Source organism: Emys orbicularis, chromosome 17 (genome assembly GCF_028017835.1).
Source record: "Emys orbicularis isolate rEmyOrb1 chromosome 17, rEmyOrb1.hap1, whole genome shotgun sequence".
NCBI lineage: Eukaryota > Metazoa > Chordata > Testudines > Emydidae > Emys > Emys orbicularis.
Window position 1 is genome coordinate 20,862,129 of NC_088699.1, and position 20,254 is coordinate 20,882,382.

The following is a 20,254-nucleotide window of genomic DNA, read 5'->3' on the forward strand; positions in this document are numbered from 1 at the left end:
GTCAAGTTTGCACCCTATAAAGGCTAACTTTCACCCGCTGGCTTCTCTGTATTTCATTCAGTGCAAGGTTCGCTTTTCATTTGTCTTTTAGAAACAGACTCAGTTCCACGAACAGCCAGATCATAGGAGTTCAAAATTTATTTTTCTTGTCCTTTTAGTAAGAGGAGATCGATATGGAAGTAAAAATGGCCATTCTGAAATAGTGAGAAGCAGGTTCCTTTGAGTCCCCCGGTTATAGTGAGAGACTGAGGCAGGATTTCTGAGCCACATGACTTACCCGTGCCTTGTGTCCAGTGCACATGCCCGAAAGGGTCCTTACGGCCGCTAGGATCATCTCCGCATTTTTGGTTTCTATCAGCTGCAGCAGCAGCACCACCCCATTGTTCTGGAATATCCTCTCGGCTCCTGCTTCCTCCCGCCCCAGAACAATGAGATTGTTCGCAGCCTGGGAAAAAGGAGGTGTAAAAAGTCAGAGGATCAGTAAGCAAGGAGTGATATCAATGGCCATTCATTGCCCTCTATGAAATGATTGTCTCAATCCACATCCTAGCGAATTAGTTGCGTTCAGAAGGAGACTTTGCTGCATGAAGGAAGGGAGTGATTTAGGGTAAGTCTACACGGCATGCTTCTTTCAGCGGCGTGCAATGTACACATCCTGTCACAGAGATACACAGCTGTGTAGATGGAGAGGCACGGCTTTGACCAGTAAAGATGCCTGAAGGACACAAGGTATGTACTGAAGTACATATCCTACATGGCTCTCTTCTCACCCAAGCCATGCCTGCTGTTTTTAGCAGTGTAGCGTGTCCCATTGCCTCCTTGCTCCTGGAGCCCTTCCCCGTGCTTTTCACTGTAGCGCATAGCTACACGTACACTAAACGCCGCTGCCAGTGGCGTGTAGCATAGACGTAGACATAGAGGGGTAAAGAAAAAAAAGGGGTAAGGCAATACAGTTGGCTAAGTGAGGTTTTGGAAACTTTAACGGTTTGCAAATATTTGAAGGCATCACAACTGAAAAGGAATCATGTGGAGTGGTGTAAGGGGGGGGATAGCTAGGAATAATGAAGGGAAAGAAGAGTTTCCTGACAGCAAGATCTGTTAGGCCAGTGGTTCTCAACCAGGGGTACAGAGGAATTCCAGGGGGTACCTCAACTCATCTAGATATTTGCCTAGTTTTACAACAGGCTACATAAAAAGCACTAGCGAAGGTCAGTGCAAACTAAAATTTCACACGACGACTTGTTTATACTGCTCAATATGCCATACACTGAAATGTAAGGACAATATTTATATTCCAGTTGATTTATTTTATAATGACATGGTAAAAATGAGAGAATCAGCAATTTGTCCGTAATAGTGCTCTGTGTTTTTATGTCCGAGTTTGTAAACAAGTAGTTTTTAAGGGAGGTGAAACTTGCGGGAATACAAGACAAATCAGACTCCTGAAAGGGGGACAGTCATCTGGAAAGGTTGAGAGCCACGGGGTTAGGCTGTGGAATAACGTCCCATGGGAAGTGGAGGGAGCGCTCTCTTTGGGCGACATACAACTCAACAGGGCAAAGAGCAGTCCTGCAGGTGGAGCTGGGGTCCTTCCCTTTGAACATCGGCAAACGTTTTGGGGAGGAGGGAGCGGAAGGAAGAGGGGGAATAAGGGATGGGCAGTTAGATACAGTCCTAAGCTGCAGACACCAGATCTGGTTTTGACTTGAGTTTGTGATTTGGGAGCTTTGCTGACATTCCAGCGGCTTTGTGGGGCTGTGACTCTGAGCATATCAGTTCTCTGCTGTCTCACTGAATTCAGCTCCTCCCTTTCCCCCTTCTATTTGTTCAGGTATCTGGAACCCGATGAATGGCTGGGGAGGTGTAGCGGGGTGAGCATCCGCTCCAGCCGGAAGGGGTTGGAGAAGGGAGCAAAACCCCGGCTGATTGTGGGAAGTGGCTGCAGCTGGAGCCACGCCCCAAACACACTAACTGGGCCTTATAAGAAGGCCAGGGCAGCAGTCTCTCCTCTAGCTGTGGAGGGAGACCGGCCTGGCTGCTGGACGGGTGAGAGGTACCTGGGAGTGAGGCAGGGCCCATAGAAGTACTGGGTGGTAGAAGAAGGCAGCAGGTCAAACCCCCCTTGCCTGTGATGAGTGGCTTTTATACTGCAGTCTGCCCCTGTGAGCGGAGGCTAGGTAAGGACTGGCAGTAGCCTAGATTGAGGCAAAGTGGGGGTAGTGGGTGGGGGCTCCCCGGGGAAGGGAGAGCCACAGAGATTGTTGGGGTATTGCCAGGGGGCAGCACCCTAGAGAAAATGGGCACCGGAGTCTGGGAGGGACACAGGGGCCAAGCTGTGGTGGATCACCAGCCTGCAGGGGGCGCAAAATTGAGCTAATTCCCTGAGAGACCCCTGCAGCGCCTCCTGCTGGTGAGTCCAAATGCTCACAGGAGGGCAAGGAAGACTTTTGCTCCTGACTGTGGGCTTTGAAGTCTGACAACGTTAATATCAGTCATCTCCCCAGCTGCCTTTTAAGTCTCACCTTCTCTCGCTTCTCTTTCTCACTGTTCCCATCCAGCAGGATTTCAAACATGTTCTGCACTCTGGCATCGGTGGAGAACTGAACGTGCAGCTGTAGAGGGATGAAAGAACATCACGTGTTAGGCACAAGGGCAGAAACCCGAGGCCGAGTTTCCCCATTTCTGTTTAGGCTGCACACATCTCTCTCAAACTGCAATATTTTAAACGGCCTGTTAAATCAGCTTCAACTGCACACTGACTTTGGTTTTTGACTTTTGAAGTGTCTCTTTCCACCTCTGCAGCCCAGAGATTCAGCCCATAAGCTGTTCTCTCTGCGTGGAGTGCAGGCCTTTGAACACATGGCATGTCATCTTCCAGCCCTCTGAGCGACATTTACCAGCTACACTCAGCGGATACGCTTGCTCCGGAGTACAGTGGCACATCTTCAGCGTCAATACACCTGGATGCAAAGCTCTGTGTGCACCGCCCAAGCATTTGGTGCTGCTGCAAAGGCATTTACCTTTTCCTGAATCTTGGCTCCCAGACGCCTCAGGGTCTCCTGGAAGTTTTTGTTGCGGGGCTCAATGGTGGCACACCTCTGGACATCTTTGAAGGCTTGGTCCAACTTCCCCAGGCTCTCTAGAGCCTGGCTGCGCCTGTACAGGGCCTTAATATCCGAAGCATTGATGTCAATCGCTAGGAAAGGGATCAAGTACAAAAAGGCATCAACATTTGCTTCAAAGTCCAGCCGCAAACAGAGGATTCACTAAGACAGTAACGAAGGTACATGGCACTTTCCCAGGGCTCAGTTACCCTGTTTCTTCAATAAACCTCTATCCTATCTGATAGCTGACACAGTCAAATGCAATCTGTATATCGGTTTCCAAAAACATGAAATGATGCTCAAAAGAGCAGTGACTTAAAGTCATTGATTCTTTAAGATGCCTGGTGGGTCTTGCCCACATGTTCAGGGTCTAACTGATTGCCAGATTTGGGGTCAGGAAGGAATTTTCCCCTGGGTCAGATTGGCAGAGACTCTGGGGTTTTTTTTTGCCTTCCTCTGCAGCCTGGGACACAGCTCACTTGCCGGTTTAAACTAGTGTAAATGGTGGATTTTCTGTAACTCAAAGTCTTTAAACCACGATCTGAGGACTTCAGTAACTCAGCCAGAGGTTAGGGGTCTCTTACAGGAGTGGGTGGGTGAGGCTCTGTGGCTGCAACGTGCAAGAGGTCAGACTAGAGGATCATGAGGGTCCCTTCTGACTTTAAAGCCTATGAATCTATGTCAGTGTGGAACCCACTTTAGGTGACTGACAACCTGCGTCCCACCTGGAAGGTGGGGTTGAGTCCTCCAGACTGATCTAACCTACCAGGGATGGTAATACTGCTCTCGAACGTGGCATCTGACCTCGTAGCCCGTTCCAGGGCACAGTGCTTAACGAACATCAGGGAGTTACTTCCCAGAGCTCCCTTACAGATTTCCAATTTGGCATGTTCCTGAAGCTGGCAGAAGAGGTAGTTTGTGCTCTGGTAGACTGAGGGATCCATTGGCCATTTGGTAGCTGATTGATAGGCACTGCGTGATCCATTTTGATATCCTCTGGGAGGAGAGGGCCACCAAGAGATGAGAATACAGTCTGAAGGGCTTTAACATACCAATATAGAATAATAAAGTCCCTGAATGTCCCGAGTGTGGAATTTCTTCTCCGCAAGCGCCGAATGGGGATTTGGGAGAATACAGGTAAGGGAGGAGACTGTGCAAATGGAACACAGAGACCACGTTAGGCTTAAGCCTCAGAGGAGGTCTCAAAACTCTGTTGCACAAGGGGGTTCAGCCATAAGAGCTCGGCGTTCACTGACCCTTCTAGCCAACGTGATTGCAGCTAAGAGGAGCCTTGAGGGAAGGGTGGTATAAAGAGCATCCCAAAAGCAGCTCTTGCAAGAACGACATTGAGATCCCAGGCAGGAGGGGGTTCTCGGACGGGTGGGTCAGTATGCAACAATCCCTTCAAGGATCTTTATACCATGGGAAGAGGCAGCACCAGGTTTCATACGGACATTGCTGGTACTGGAGTGGTCGTCAGTGCCAAGTCTTTATTTGACACAGAGTTCCAGTCCATACTGGTCTTTGGAGTCACGCCAGCTGGTAGGGACACTCATAGGGGATGACTTTACAGGGACCTGATCAGAGGTCGATCTTCTCTCATCTGGGTCCGAGGTTGCCTTCATGCATTTGTCCATCACGTGAAGCTCAAGGCAGGCGTCCCCATAATCCCATGTCCATGGAGAGACTGTTCAGCGAACAGAACGCCAGTCTGGAATATGGCCCAGTGGTTAGGAGATTAGCCTAGGACTTGAGACCTAGATTCCATTCCCTGCCATGCCACAGACTCCCTGTGTGACCTTAGGCAAGTCACTTAGTCTCTTTGTGCCTCAGTTCCCCATCTGTGAAACGGGGATGACAGTCTAGCCCAGCCTCACAGGGCAATTGTGAGGATAAATACCCGAAGATTGCGAGCTGCTCAAGTATTATGGTGATGGGAACTTTATAAGTACCTAAGTTAGCTAGACTCACAATAAAGGCAAAAAAGACAACAGTTGTGGCAGTCAATGAAAGGGATTAAGCCACTGCAAGACAGGCAAGGCTTAGAGCCCACAGGCACCAAGCGAAACAAAAGGTTTAGTGATTCTGAATTAAAAGGGGAAAAATAATAAGGGTGGAGAAAACTGATTCCAATCTGACTCAGAATCAGAGGAAAAAGGGCTAAGAGATAGTGGGTCAAACATCACTAATTCCGTCTCACTGCCACGGGTGGAAAGAGGGAACAGAGGGACAGTAGTGGTCACCATGCCCTTGATGTCCTTGGATTTGGGGGGTGGGGAACCATGAGGACATGCGTGGCACAGACGTAGCCCAATGGACACTGCTATTAAAAAGATTCAGATCTTGCGTGCGTGAGGCTCACACGTACCTAGAGTGGGATCCACACTGACACTTGAACATGGATTTTTGTCTAGGGAAGAGATTTTTTTTCCTTATTAGGACTCTCTGTTGCTTTTTCCAGAAGGACTCTGTTGCTTTTTCCCTATTAGTTCACTGAATGGATTTGCCAAAGTAAAAAAAGAGCGTCCGTTCTGAGTCAGACCAATGGTCCATCGAGCCCAGTATCCTGTCTTCTGACAGTGGCCAATGGCAGGTGCTTCAGGGGGAATGAACAGAACAGACTATCATTGAGTGATCCATCCCCTGTCATCCAGTCCCAGCTTCTGGTGGTCAGAGATTAGGGATACCCAGAGCATGGGGTTTCACCCCTGACCATCTTAGCTAATAGCTATCCTCCAGGAACTTATCTAGCTCTTTTTGAACCCCAATATAGTTTTGGCCTTCACAACATCCCCTGGCAATGAGTTCCACAGGTTGACTGAGCATTGTGTGAAGTAGTAGTTCCTTTTGTTTGTTTTAAACTTGCTGCCAATTAATTTCATCAGGTGATCCCTGGTTCCTATGTTATGTGAAGGAGTAAACACCACTTCCCTATTCACTTTCTCTAACACCATTCATGATTTTATAGACCTCTATCAGAACATCCCCTTAGTAGTTCAAGCTGAAAAGTCCCAGTCTTTTCAATCTCTCCTCATATGGAAGCTGTTTTGGACCCCTAATAATTTCTGTTGCCCTTCTCTGTACCTTTTCTAATTCTAATATATCTTTTTTCAAATGGGGTGACCAGAACTGCACACACTATTCAAGATGTGGGCATACTATGGATTTATATAGTGGCATTATGATATTTACTGTCTTATTATCCATCCCTTTCCTAATGAGAGTGCCTTCACTGACGTTTGGGATCTTTTTAATCTTCAGTTTTTAAGGACATGTTTATCAGTGTAGAAAACTTTCATCCCCCTTTAAGCACAATGGACATGCAGAGCTGATACCTGTGTTCTTGTTCTCCAGCACACCCCATTCTATGAGCACATGGAACAGGGATGCTCTCATTTCATTGTAAAGTTAAGAGGATGAACTTTATATGAACTAGTATAGAATCCTGGTATTTAACATTCTAAGCAAAACAATTGTATAGCTGATTTCTTGAACTACACCAAACAGTAAAGTTACACGAGTACAATAGATAGATAGTTATGGGATACCTTTTTTGTATTTACCTTTTCATTTACGCAAAACCTAACACCAAACAAATAATAAAATCAGTTAAACTCAAACTTCTGGTTTAAAAAAAAAAAAAAAAGATCTGAGAACAGACTAGATGGAGGAGCAAATGCATGTAGTGAGACTCAAATCCCACGTTTTAGAGCTCTCTTTCTGCTTACCTCTAGAAGCATCGGATGCTGCTTGGGCATAGCTCTCCTGTCAATTCAGAGGGAAGAGAGATTTATTAGCTATAAAGATGGGCAATAGACACTCTTTCCTTACTGGTATAGAATCATAGAAATGCAGGGCTGAGAAAGGTTGTCATGTAAGACACATTGTAACAGCTTCCAGTACAACCATTGAGCAATGGAGGATCTCCAAAGAACTGGTTCTGCATCATTTCAGGTTTTTCTCCTGGCCATATCAGTAGCGAAGATGATCAGGCAATAGGCAGGCTTGTGTATGATGGTCTTTTGTATAAATCATCATAGCAAGTCATCGTAAACCAGCCTAGTGTGAGTTAGACTCCTTTGATGTGTGTGCTAACGACATATTGTGGATAAGCTGGCACCCAAGTTCATATACTGCAGAGACACGTCTATATAAAACTTACACAGAGGTATAAGGGTCAAGAATTCAGATCCCTCTGCTACCAAAAACCTCTATTGTTTGGGCTAAAGATCTCCCTTAACTGGTAAGCAGCATGGGACCCTTCTCTAGAGGCTGGGCCCAAGGCTAACATTCCTCAGCTAGTACATTATGCCCCGGAGGCATAGTGGGATGTAGCATCTGGTATTTTTGCTTCATCCTCAAACAGTGTCACCTGGAACTTTGTTGGAATTAACCTCCCCTTGGTAATGAGTGCTGGCAGAGTTAATACTGCAGGGCTATGGCTCTTTGGCAGGTTGAGAATAACTGAAGGCCTCTGTTTGTATGGTCCCTGCTTTTTAAGAACTTGTTTCCATGTGGTTTGTGCTAGGCCATGTGTTCCAGTCAGATCCTGTTTGTTTAATAAGCAGGAAGCCTCCGACACAAGGACAAGCGATTGAGAACAGTGGCTCAACTCCACTCCCTCCCAGTAAACAAGCCCCTCCGGGGGGGAAGGAAAACTCAGTGGTTTGAGTATTGGTCCTGCTAAACCCAGGGTTGTGAGTTCAATCCTTGAGGGGGCCATTTAGGGATCTGAGGCAAAAATCTGTCTGGGGATTGGTCCTGCTTTGAGCAGGGAGTTGGACTAGATGACCTCCTAAGGTCCCTTCCAACCCTAATCTTCTATGATTTTTAGCCCTTCACACTAGACCTCTACAAATACTTGTCACCAAAGTGACATTATGGCCCAACCAGAAACACTCCATGGAAAGAAAAATGCACTTTAGTGTATCTAGATCAAAGTAACGTCTTTGAAATTAGTTGTGACGCAGGTGGCTCAAAGCTATTGCAGAACACCAGTACCCTGCATGTCCCCAGGGCCTCACAACTTGATATGCTGAAGAGAGCAAAACATTTTGGAACTGGTAGTGCGAGCAGCACTGTTTTCTATATTAAAAATAAAGTGAGCAGATAAGCCCCCCAATGCCCCAACCCACCTGTCCACCATCACTAGTTGCTATAATCCTTCACTTCCCTCCCAATCCAGCCCCAGTTCAGAGGTTCGCCTCTCACCTTTTTCAGGAAGCAGGCCGCCCTATTCCTGTACAGCACAGCCTGCAGTGACTTGTCCTTGGTAAATTTCAAGGCTTTGGTGTAGCTGTTAACAGCATTCTCATAGTCATCGGCCTGAAAATACTTATTGCCTTCCTCCTTCAATTGAGCTGGGTCCTCCATCTGGGGAAGGAAGCCACAGTTCAGCCTCTTGTAATCTTCGGGGCAGTATCAATGTAAGTTAATGCTTTGGTTAAATATTTGCAAAACGCGCAGCACTTTCTATGCTCAAGTACCTGCCTCATAGGGCGCAGGGAAGAGTAAACATCTCCCTTGTACTGATGGAACAGTGATGCATAATGCTGGATAACTAGCGCAGGACAATGCAGCATGTCAGCATCAGGGTAGCAATACTGGGATGGGGAGTTGCTCTAATTTGTCTCCAAAATCTTTTCACAGTCCTTTCCTGATCATTTTGCTGCCCTGTATTAGGGAGCTAAGCATTATGGAATCAGGGAAGTTGGACTGAATGCACCAGAGACGGAAGGAACTATTCCTCCATCCACGCTGGATTCTTTCCTAATGTACATTTATTTTAAACAGTAGAAGTCTGGAATTCCAGATCCCAGTGCTTGGGTAGTGTGACAAGGTCAGGCCGGACGGCTGCAGAAGGGGCTGGGAAAACAGGTATGTTTGCCCTAGAATGCTAAAAGACCCTTTTCCCCACAAGCTGGGAAGGGGTTACTTCAGGTCAATTAGGGACACCTGAGTCCAATTAAGGGCTGCCTGAAACCAGTTAAAACCTCTCTGGGGGGGGGGGGGGGGGAAGACAACTGCAAGGCTGGTGGCAGTAGGGAGATCGGCTTCTCCAGTGTGAGAGACTGCACCCCTCCCCATAGGGGAGACACCCAAACCCAGTGCCTGTTTAGGGGAAGGACTGACACCCCGGGGCCAGCGACAGGACAACTCCTGCCCTAGTGAGGGGGTCAGGGAAAGGTCTCCCCTTTTTTTCAGTGCGTTAGAGACTGGTTTCCCTTGGTTTGGCAGGGGAGCACTCCTCAGGCCTGCCCTGAGGCCTACCGGGAAGGCTCTGAGAAACAAACCCCGAAGAAGGAAGACAGACACGCTCCAGAGCGGGGCTGATTTACCCCAGGCCCCGGCCCTGCCACAGGAGGGAGCGCTAGGTCCGGCGAGGCAGACGGGCTGCCTTGCCACAGTAGTCAAACCTCGAACCAGTCTGATCTCATGATCTCCACCCAATGCATGCAGCTTCAGCAAGAGGCCATGCATTGCAGATTTTAACACCAGCACTTACAGCCACTTCACTGAAGGTTAAGGAAGCAAGGGAGAGCAATTGAAAGCTCATATTGCCATCACTTGGGAGAACCAGCACATTGTTGCTGGAAGTGTAGCTGCTCTTAAAACTGGCCCTGGAGAATGTTGGCAGCCTATTTACATATATTGATGTACGTGATGCAACTCCAACCAGGAAAGAAGTGGGATTGCTAAAGTGGAGACTAAAGATAATCTAGGCATGGCCCAACACCTTAATAAATACTCTGCCACTACCTCTAAGCTCTTCATTAGCCTCACTAAAAACTGAGGCAGAGTGGCAAATGGGAATTAGGATATGGAGGTAGAAATTACCACATCCGAGGTGGAAGTCAAACTCAAACATCTTAATGGGACTAAATCAAGGGCCCTGGATAATCTCCATCCAAGAAATTAAAGGAACTGGCACATGAAATTGCAAGCCCAATAGCAAGGATTTTTAATGAATCTGTAAACTTGGAGGCTGTACCCTATGACTGAAGAATTGCTAATATAGTTCCTATTTTTAAGAAAGGGGGAAAAAGTTACCCGGGAAACTACAGGCCTGTTAGTTTGACTTCAATTGTATGCAAGATTTTGGAACAAATTTTGAATGAGAAAATAGTTAAGGATAGAGGTAATTGGGATAAAATACAAAATGGTTTTACAAAAGGTAGATTGTGCCAGACCAACCTGAGCTCTTTCTTTGAGAAGATAACTGATTTTTTTAGACAAAGGAAATGCAGTAGATCTAATTTACCTGGACATCAGTAAGGCATTTGACACAGTTCCACGTGGGAAATTATTAGGCCTGGTCTACACTACGAGTTTAGGTCGACTTTAGCCGCATTAAATCTAATTAAGCCTGGACACGTTCACACGACGAAGCCCTTTCTTTCGACTTAAAGGGCCCTTTAAACCGGTTTCTTTACTCCACCTCCGACGAGGGGATTAGCGATAAAATCGGCCTTAGGGGGTCGGAATTGGGGTAGTGTGGACGGAATTAGACGTTATTGGCCTCCGGGAGCTATCCCACAGTGCTTCATTGTGACCGCTCTGGACAGCACTCTCAACTCAGATGCACTGGCCAGGTAGACAGGAAAAGCCCCGCAAACGTTTGAATTTCATTTCCTGTTTGCTCAGCGTGGAGAGCACAGGTGACCAGGCAGAGCTCATCAGCACAGGTAACCATGATGGAGTCCCAGGATTGCAAAAGAGCTCCAGCATGGACAGAACGGGAGGTACGGGATCTGCTCACCATATGGGGAGACGAAACACTGCTGGCTGAACTCCGAAGCAGTAAACGAAATGGCAAAATATTAGAAAAGGTCTCCAAGGCCATGAAGGACAGAGGCCATAACAGGGACGCACAGCAGTGCCGCGTGAAAATTAAGGAGCTAAGGCAAGCCTACCACAAAGCCAGAGAAGCAAACGGAAGGTCCGGGGCAGAGCCACAAACATGCCGCTTCTACGCGGAGCTGCATGCCATTCTAGGGGGTGCAGCCACCACTACCCCAACCGTGTGCTATGACTCCCTCACTGGAGAAACACACAGGGAAGCGGGTTCGGGGTACGAGGAAGATGAGGATGGAGAAAATGTAGATAGCTCACAGCCGCAAGGAAGCGGAGAAACTGGTTTCCCCAACAGCCAGGATATGTTTATCACGCTGGACCTGGAACCAGTAACCCCCGAACTCACCCAAGGCGTGCTCCCAGACCCTGAGGGCACACAGGGGACCTCTGGTGAGTGTACCTTTGTAAATATTACACATGGTTTAAAAGCAAGCGTGTTTAATGATTAATGATTAATTTGCCCTGGCAATCGCGGCCAGTACAGCTACTGGAAAAGTCTGTTAACGTGTATGGGGATGGAGCGGAAATCCTCCAGGGACATCTCCAGAAAACTCTCCTGGATGTACTCCCAAAGCCTTTGCAAAAGGTTTCTGGGGAGGGCTGCCTTATCCCGTCCGCCATGGTAGGACACTTTACCACGCCAGGCCAGTAGCACGTAGTCTGGAATCATTGCATAACAAAGCATGGCAGCGTATGGTCCCGGTGTTTGCTGGCATGCAGACAACATCCATTCCTTATCGCTCTTTGTTATCCTCAGGAGAGTGATATCATTCACGGTCACCTGGTTGAAATGGGGCAATTTTATTAAGGGGACATTCAGAGGTGCCCGTTCCTGCTCTGCTGAACAGAAATATTCCCTGCTGTTAGCCACGCGGTGGGGGGGGAGGGGTGAAGTGATCATCCCAGAGAATTGGGTGTGTGGGGGAGGGGAGTTAGTTGGGTTTGTGCTGCATGTTAACCCTGAAACCGCAGCCCCTCCTTTTACATTGCAAACCCATTTTAAATGGCGACCTTGTAACGAAAGCACATGTGCTGTGTAATGTGAACAGCAAAGTTTAACGTGAAAGAGTGTACCCATTGTTCTCTAAACTGTGTCTTTTTTAACCACCTCTCCCTTCTCCTCCACCAGCTGCAAATGTTTCTCCTTCACAGAGGCAAGTGAAGATTAGAAAGAGAAAACGTAGGACGCGTGATGACATGTTCACAGAGCTACAGATGTCCTCCCACGCTGACAGAGCACAGCAGAATGCGTGGAGGCAGTCAATGACTGATTACAGAAAAGCACAATATGAACGAGAGGAGAAGTGGTGTGCTGAATCACGGGATGAACAGAGCAAGTTGCGGGCTGAAGATGATAGGTGGCGTCAGCTTGCAGACAGAAGGCAAGAGTCGATGCTCCGGCTGCTGGAGCATCAAACTGATATGCTCCAGCGTATGGTTGAGCTGCAGGAAAGGCAGCAGGAGCAGAGACCGCCGCTACAGCCCCTGTGTAACCAACAGCCCTCCTCCCCAAGTTCCATAGCCTCCTCACCCAGACGCCCAAGAACACGGTGGGGGGGCCTCCGGCCACCCAGTCACTCCACCCCAGATGATTGCCCTAGCATCAGAAGGCTGGCCTTCAATAAGAGTTAAAGTTTTAAACTGCAGTGTGTCCTTTTCCTTCCCTCCTCCCCCACCCATCCCGGGCTACCTTTGCAATTATCCCCCTAGTTGTGTGATGAATTAATAAAGAATGCATGAATGTGAAGTAACAATGACTTTATTGCCTCTGCAAGCGGTGCTCGAAGGGGGAAGGGGAGGGTGGGGTGGTTGGCTTACAGGGAAGTAGAGTGAACCGGGTGGGGGGGGGCGGAGGGTTCATCAAGGAGAAACAAACAGAAGTTTCACACCGTAGCCTGGCCAGTCACAAAACTCATTTTCAAAGCTTCTCTGATGCGCACCGTGCCATGCTGTGCTCCTCTAACCGCCCTGGTGTCTGGCTGCGCGTAATCAGCAGCCAGGCGATTTGCCTCAACCTCCCACCCCGCCATAAATGTCTCCCCCTTACTCTCACAGATATTGTGGAGCGCACAGCAAGCAGCAATAACAATGGGGATATTCTTTTCGCTAAGGTCTGAGCGAGTCAGTAAGCTGCACCAGCGCGCTTTTAAACGTCCAAATGCACATTCCACCACCATTCGGCACTTGCTCAGCCTGTAGTTGAACAGGTCCTGACTCCTGTCCAGGCTGCCTGTGTACGGCTTCATGAGCCATGGCATTAAGGGGTAGGCTGGGTCCCCAAGGATCACGATAGGCATTTCAACATCCCCAACGGTTATTTTCTGGTCCGGGAAGAAAGTCCCTTCCTCCAGCTTTCGAAACAGAGCAGAGTGCCTGAAGACGCGAGCATCATGTACCTTTCCCGGCCATCCCACGTTGATGTTGGTGAAACGGCCCTTGTGATCCACCAGGGCTTGCAGCAGCATTGAAAAGTACCCCTTGCGGTTTATGTACTCGGTGGCTTGGTGCTCCGATGCCAAGATAGGGATATGGGTTCCGTCTATGGCCCCACCACAGTTTGGGAATCCCATTGCAGCAAAGCCATCCACTATGGCCTGCACGTTTCCCAGAGTCACTACCCTTGATATCACCAGGTCTTTCATTGCCCTGGCAACTTGGATCACAGCAGCCCCCACAGTAGATTTGCCCACTCCAAATTGATTCCCGACTGACCGGTAGCTGTCTGGCGTTGCAAGCTTCCACAGGGCTATCGCCACTCGCTTCTCAACTGTGAGGGCTGCTCTCATCCTGGTATTCTGGCGCTTCAGGGCAGGGGAAAGCAAGTCACAAAGTTCCATGAAAGTGCCCTTACGCATGCGAAAGTTTCGCAGCCACTGGGAATCGTCCCACACCTGCAGCACGATGCGGTCCCACCAGTCTGTGCTTGTTTCCCGGGCCCAGAATCGGCGTTCCATGGCGTGAACCTGCCCCAGTAACACCATGATTTCCACATTGCTGGGGCCTGTGCCTTGTGAGAGGTCTATGTCCATGTCAATTTCCTCATCACTCTCATCGCCGCGCTGCAATCGCCTCCTTGGCTGGTCCTGATTTAGCTTTGGCATGTTCTGGCTCTGCATATACTCCAGGACAATGCGCGTGGTGTTCATAGTGCTCATAATTGCCACGGTGATCTGAGTGGGCTCCATGATCCCAGTGCTAGCTATGGCGTCTGGTCTGAAAAAAGGCGCGAAACTAGTATCTGACGGACCAGGGGAAGGAGGGAGGGAGGGAGGGAGGGGCGAGTGATGACATGGCGTACAGGTACAGGGAATTAAAATCAACAAAGGTGGCTGTGCATCAGGGAGAAACACAAACAACTATCACACAGAATGGCCCCCCCCAAAGATTGAACTCAAAAGTCTGGGTTTAGCAGGCCGTTGATTTGACGGAGGGAGAGGGAAGCAAATGAATACAGAACAAATCTATTTTTTACATCTTAAGACGACGGTGCAGCATGACTGATAGCCCTCGGCATCTTCTGGGTGCTTGGCAGCAAATACTGGGCGCTTGGCAGTTAGTGTACTAAGACTGATAGCCACATTTTTCCTGTATGATGACGATGGCCTTCAGGCCTATTGCACGATCTGCTGCTCAGGGAAGACTCTGCTAATGTGCGATGATCCAACTTATAATAGGTAACTACGACTGATAGCCATCATCGTCATTGTGAAGGCAGCAGAATATGACTGGGGGGATGGGAGACTGGGGGGACATACGGAGTTCCAGCCACTGCTGTACGATGACAACGGTTACCAGTCGTAATACACCATCTACTGCCAAAAGGCAAGGGGCTGGTACAATGCAGCCCTACGGCTGCCAGCACCCAGATCGCCGATGAAGGCTACCAGTCATGCTGCACCGTCTACCACCAAAAGGCAGTTAGCTGCTGCTGCTGTGTAGCAATGCAGTCCCACGTCTGCCGGCACCCAGATGACATATGGTGACGGTGAGCTGAGCTGAGCGGGCTCCATGCTTGCCGTGGTATGTTGTCTGCACAGGTAACCCAGGTAAAAAGGCGCGAATCTATTGTCTGCTGTTGCTCTGACAGAGGGGGAGGGGCCTGACGACATGTACCCAGAACCCCCCGCGACACTGTTTTGCATCATTTGGGCATTGGGATCTCAACCCAGAATTCCAATGGGCGGCGGAGACTGCGGGAACTGTGGGATAGCTACTCATAGTGCAATGCTCCGGAAGTCGACGCTAGCCTCGGTACTGTGGACGCGGTCCGCCGACTAGAGCACTTAGAGCATTTTATGTGGGGACACACACAATCGGCTGTATACAACCGATTTCTATAAAACCGGCTTCTATTAATTCGACCTAATTTCGTAGTGTAGACATACCCTTAGTTGGGGTTAATATGAGAATTGAAAGGTGGATAAGGAACTGGTTAAAGGGGGACTACAATGGGTCATTCCAAAAGGTGAACGGTCAGGCTGGAAGGAACCCCGCTGCCTGTCTGGGGTTCTGTCTGCCCCCCCCCACTGCCAGTCTGGAGTTCCCGGCTGACAGCCCCGCTCAGCCCGCTGCCAGTCTGGGGTTCTGTCCGCCAGCCCCTGTAAATGTATTACTGGCATGCGAAACCTTAAATTACAGTAAATGAATGAAGACTTGGCACATCACTTCTCAAAGGTTGCCGACCCTTGGTCTATAGTATTACACTGCATTTCTGTGCTAAGTGGAGTGGAGTGGTTACCCACTCCTGCCCTGCGGGGCTAGAAACAGCCCAGGAGAGGGCTGTGGCTGGGGCAAGAAGCCTGGGCTGATTGGGGCAAAGTAGGCTCAGCTGCGGCCATGCCCCAATCAGGCCCAGCTGGCCCCTATAAAAGGCTATGAGCCAGAAGCCCAGGCAATCTCCCTCTGTCTGTAGAGGGAGAAGGGCCTGGCTGCAAGGTGCCAAGAAGGGAACCTAGTTTGGAGCAGGGCTGGGGAAAGGCCTAGGGAGCCGGGGAGCTCCGGCCTAGGAAAGCCCCAGGCTGCAGGCCTCGTAAGGCCCATTAGGTATTGGGTTTCAGGGGGCAGCCCATGGGTAGGCAGAGGCAGGAGGTCCGAACCCCCTTTGCCTATGATGAGTGGCTTACACTGCAGTCTGCCCCAGTGAACGGAGGGGCTAGATGGGGACTGGCGGTAGCCGAACACTGAAGCGAAGTGGGGATAGGGGGTGGGGGTTCCCCTGGGAGGGGGAGACTGAGGCTGGGAGGGGTACTGCCGGGGGGGCAGCACCCAAGACAAGGGCACCGGGGTCCTGGGAGGGACATGGGGCCAGCGGTAAGGCGGATCACCGGCCTGCAGAGGGCGCTCCGGACGCTGGGAGAGCTAATTCCCTGAGGACGACCAGCAGGAGGCGCTGCAGCGGTGAGTCAAGACCCTTACATAAGCATGAAAGGCGGGGCCAAACTGAAGTTAATTTTGCAAGACAATAAATACACAATGTTTTGTATTTTGGCATTACAGGAAAACATTTTCAGAAGCAAAAACCCCATGAGAGTTTCTCGTCAAAATTCAAATGTTGACATGGCCACTTAAAAAAAATTTTCTTATAAAATGTCAACCAACTCTAATTTGTTAACGAAATCCAAAACCAGCCTTTTAAAAATCCAGCCACCAAGGCAAGTAAGAAAAAGGCTAACTAAGGACTTCCTCAGATGAACGACTCATGTTGTCCCTACTTCTAGGAAAGAATTTCTAGAACCAGCTCAAACACTTTCCACTGCCAGAACTGGTGTACGATTAGTACGCCAATTGGAGTGGTTTGCTAGGCCAAAGCATTTAAAACAAAACCCAAACTGCTCCTCAGCGTGAAAGGGGCTGACCTGGCTTTTTAAAAGCATTTAAAGCCAGAAGATCTTTTTATTAGCAGCCAATTTGTGTGTGTGTGTGTGGGGGGGGGGTTGCAGTCTTAAAACTCAGCACAGTAAGCGGTGGGGTCAGTGTGCATGCATCACATGGTGAGAAAAGACCTTATCTCGCATTTCAGTTCCTAGCCATATTTGGGCAGCATTAGCTGCCCCTGCAGCCTGTCAGTGTCACCTGTCACTGAACTCAGAGTTCCCCACCCCCGCAGCAGAAATGCATTCCAAATAAAAAAGTCAATTCCTTAATGTCCGAAGGCAGTGCATTGCATCCCGCTGGTTCCTGCCCATCCCTGCCCTCCATACCTGAGGTGGAGAATTCAAAATGCTGCGACGGTCACCAGCTTGGGACACACTCACTCTGCTTTGCTGAGCCTGTCCACTGGCTTCCTCCCCTTGTACTACAGGGATAGGCTGGCCTCCCGGGCTTTATATAGCTCAGTGACATGGTCAGGGAGCCCAGGACAGTGAGCAAGTGGTTGGGGGTGAGGTCAGATTTCAAAAGGAAAAGAGTTTCTTGAATTGGAGGATTCTGATCCCTCCTGCTAAAGGGCCGAAATGCATTTCAAAACGCCTGCATTGCTGTCGCCGAAAGCTGGACTCTGGGCTTTTTAAATAGAAAAAGCCGACAGCTGGGCTGATGGAACACCCCTGCCCAAAATGCGCAGACCCCCTTCCCTGTCTATCTAAGGAAGCATGAGACATTTGAGCTGCAGGAGCAAATGGTTTGACTCCTGTAACTGGGGAAAGACCTGGCACCAGCTGCAATAACTAGAGCCTCCCAGCGCCTTCGAGAAGTTGCTTCAGAGGAATCCCATTCAGCTCTTCCTTCTCTGGTCTGTTTTGGAATCCACAGAGAGCTGCTGAAGCCCAGAGACAGCTGTGCTCACAGCCAGCCCGGCAAAGGTCCCAGAGGTAGAACCACGCTCACGTTCAGTCCCGTATTGCCTCACGGCAACCGCTGAATCCTACCAAGGGGCTATGCCTTCCCACAGGATAATCTCATATCCAGGCAATGAGAGTGTTGGGTCTCAGAATTAGTGGCACACTAATCAGGACAACCGGTAAAGGTTGTGCAATGCTTTCCCAATGAAATAAGGTGCTTGCAACATTAGAGGAACTTTATTTTTTCAGAATTACAAAAGCTGCATTTTTAGGGGAGTTAAGATTGCAGGGTGAACATAACAGCCACACTGGGTCAGACCAAAGGTCCATCTAGCCCAGTATCCTGTCTTCTGACAGTAGCCAATGCCAGGTGCCCCAGAAGGAATGAACAGAACAGGTCATCATCAAGTGATCCATCCTGTGTATTTCTCATACCATTTTTTTTTAAATTACCCAACATATTCCAGCTGTGCTCCAAATACAACATTAAGAGAAGTGGAAATAACTCGGACACCAGAAAACTCAGCTCTGGTTCCTGGCTTCTGACTCAGTCTCTGCCCGGTTTCAGAGTAGCAGCCATGTTAGTCTGTATCCGCAAAAATAACAGGAGTACTTGTGGCACCTTAGAGACTAACAAATTTATTAGAGCATAAGCTTTCGTGGGCTACAGCCCACTTCTTCGGATGCATATAGAGTGAAACATATATTGAGGAGATATATATACACACATACAGAGAGCATGAACAGGTGGGAGTTGTCTTACAAAGTCTGAGAGGCCAATTAAGTAAGAGAAAAAAAACTTTTGAAGTGATAATCAAGATAGCCCAGTACAGACAGTTTGATAAGAAGCAAGTATGAGAATACTTACAAGGGGAGATAGATTCAATGTTTGTAATGGCTCAGCCATTCCCAATCCCTATTTAGCCCTGAGTTGATTGTGTCTAGTTTGCATATCAATTCCAGCTCAGCAGTCTCTCGTTGGAGTCTGTTTTTGAAGTTTTTCTGTTTTAAGATAGCCACCCACAGGTCTGTCAAAGAATGGCCAGACAGGTTAAAGTGTTCTCCCACTGGTTTTTGAGTATTATGATTCCTGATGTCAGATTTGTGTCCATTAATTCTTTTGCGTAGAGACTGTCCGGTTAGGCCATTAGGCCTGGCTGCCCACACCCCAGCCATGAGTTTGCACAGACCCCCCTGACCTCTCCACGACCAACACCCAAGCAGGGATATGGAGGGAACGTGCACCCCGTTCCCTAGCGAACCCCACGGGGCATCTGATCTGCAGAGAGCCATGTATTGGGGGCTCGGGTGACCGCTTCTGGCAGAGAACCGAGCCCTCCGTGAACAGGTAGCCCAGGCTTGGGCCATTGCCTCACCGCCTGAACAGTTTGACGGGAACAGTCAAATTGAAGGGATTGCTTCATCAGTGCTGCCTACTCTTTATGCTCTGTCTCCAGGCCTATCCCACTGATCAAGCCAAGGTGGGACTGTTAACTGGAGAAGCCTTGGACTGGCGCTCTGCTTTGCAGGGGCATGACAGTGGGACACTGGCAGACTGGAATGCTTTCCTCTGGGCGTTGGCCACAATTTTGGATCACCCCGTCAGGGGGTGTTCACCCCACGCTTGCCCTGAAAGGGTTAATGTGCACTGAGACGGGAGTGAATTAACCCAACAGGCCACAGCATCAGCAATCCCCTGATTGAATGAGGAAGCCCAGCTGAGGAGGAACCAGCACAGCTGGGACTATCAAGGCAGGAAACTGGCAGCAGAAGGGGGCTGCTGGGAAGGTCTGCGGTCACTCCCTGGGAGGGGGGAGGTGTGTTTGGGCCTGCAGTGCAGGGCTCGGCTCAAGGAAAGGCAGTAAGGTCTAAGAGGGACCAGACCTTGACTGCTGGCAAGAGGGTCCCTGAGCTGGAACCCGGAGAAGTGAGCAGGCCCGGGTTCCCCTGCCAGCCACTGAGGGAGTGGCACTACGAGGCAGTGAATAGGAAGACTGCCTGAGCCTGTCTGTGGGGGGAAAAGTACGCTAGATGGACACTGAGCTAGGACGCCAGCTTTAAGTGTTTTGTCGGGTTACTTTGTAGGTTGAATCAGGGCGAACATACAACCAGGAGCACTGCAATGAACAAAGGGTCCGAAGTCACAACGCGCATCACAGGCGTCCCTACGGGAGGAGGCAGTGGGAGCAGTGAGACTACAGGTGACACAGATGCACAGACCGATGGACGAATTAGCAGGTCACACCATGGACGAGCTATTGGAGAGAGTCTGGACCCAGAAGCAGTAGAGGCAGCTCAGACCGCAGCGGATGATCCAAGTTATGAGACGGGCCTAAGGTAAAGACCTCGGACCTGTTACAAAAGATTTGACCGTCTAGTGAATCTTCCAGCTAAGGATAATCTCTCACTTGAGAGAGCCATAAAGGATCTCCAAAACGATATGATGGCGATCAAAGCCACGATGGCCAATCTCAATGAGCAATTAAGAGTTGTTAACACTACAACCCTTGAGCGAAT

The 20,254-nt window shown here is 49.3% G+C and overlaps 1 protein-coding gene across 1 annotated transcript in view; it reads right to left on the bottom strand.

Moving 5' to 3' along the window:
* UNC45B (unc-45 myosin chaperone B) overlaps positions 1-8,480 on the bottom strand; it is a 30,068-nt gene extending 21,588 nt beyond the window's left edge. The window contains exons 1-5 of the mRNA XM_065418313.1: positions 8,316-8,480; positions 6,833-6,869; positions 3,021-3,196; positions 2,523-2,612; positions 278-445 (exon numbers count right to left, since the gene is read on the bottom strand). Coding sequence (XP_065274385.1) covers positions 278-445; positions 2,523-2,612; positions 3,021-3,196; positions 6,833-6,869; positions 8,316-8,477 — 633 coding nt within the window. The 5' untranslated portion in view covers positions 8,478-8,480. The remainder of the gene's footprint in view (positions 1-277; positions 446-2,522; positions 2,613-3,020; positions 3,197-6,832; positions 6,870-8,315) is intronic.
* Positions 8,481-20,254: the final 11,774 nt, after the last annotated feature.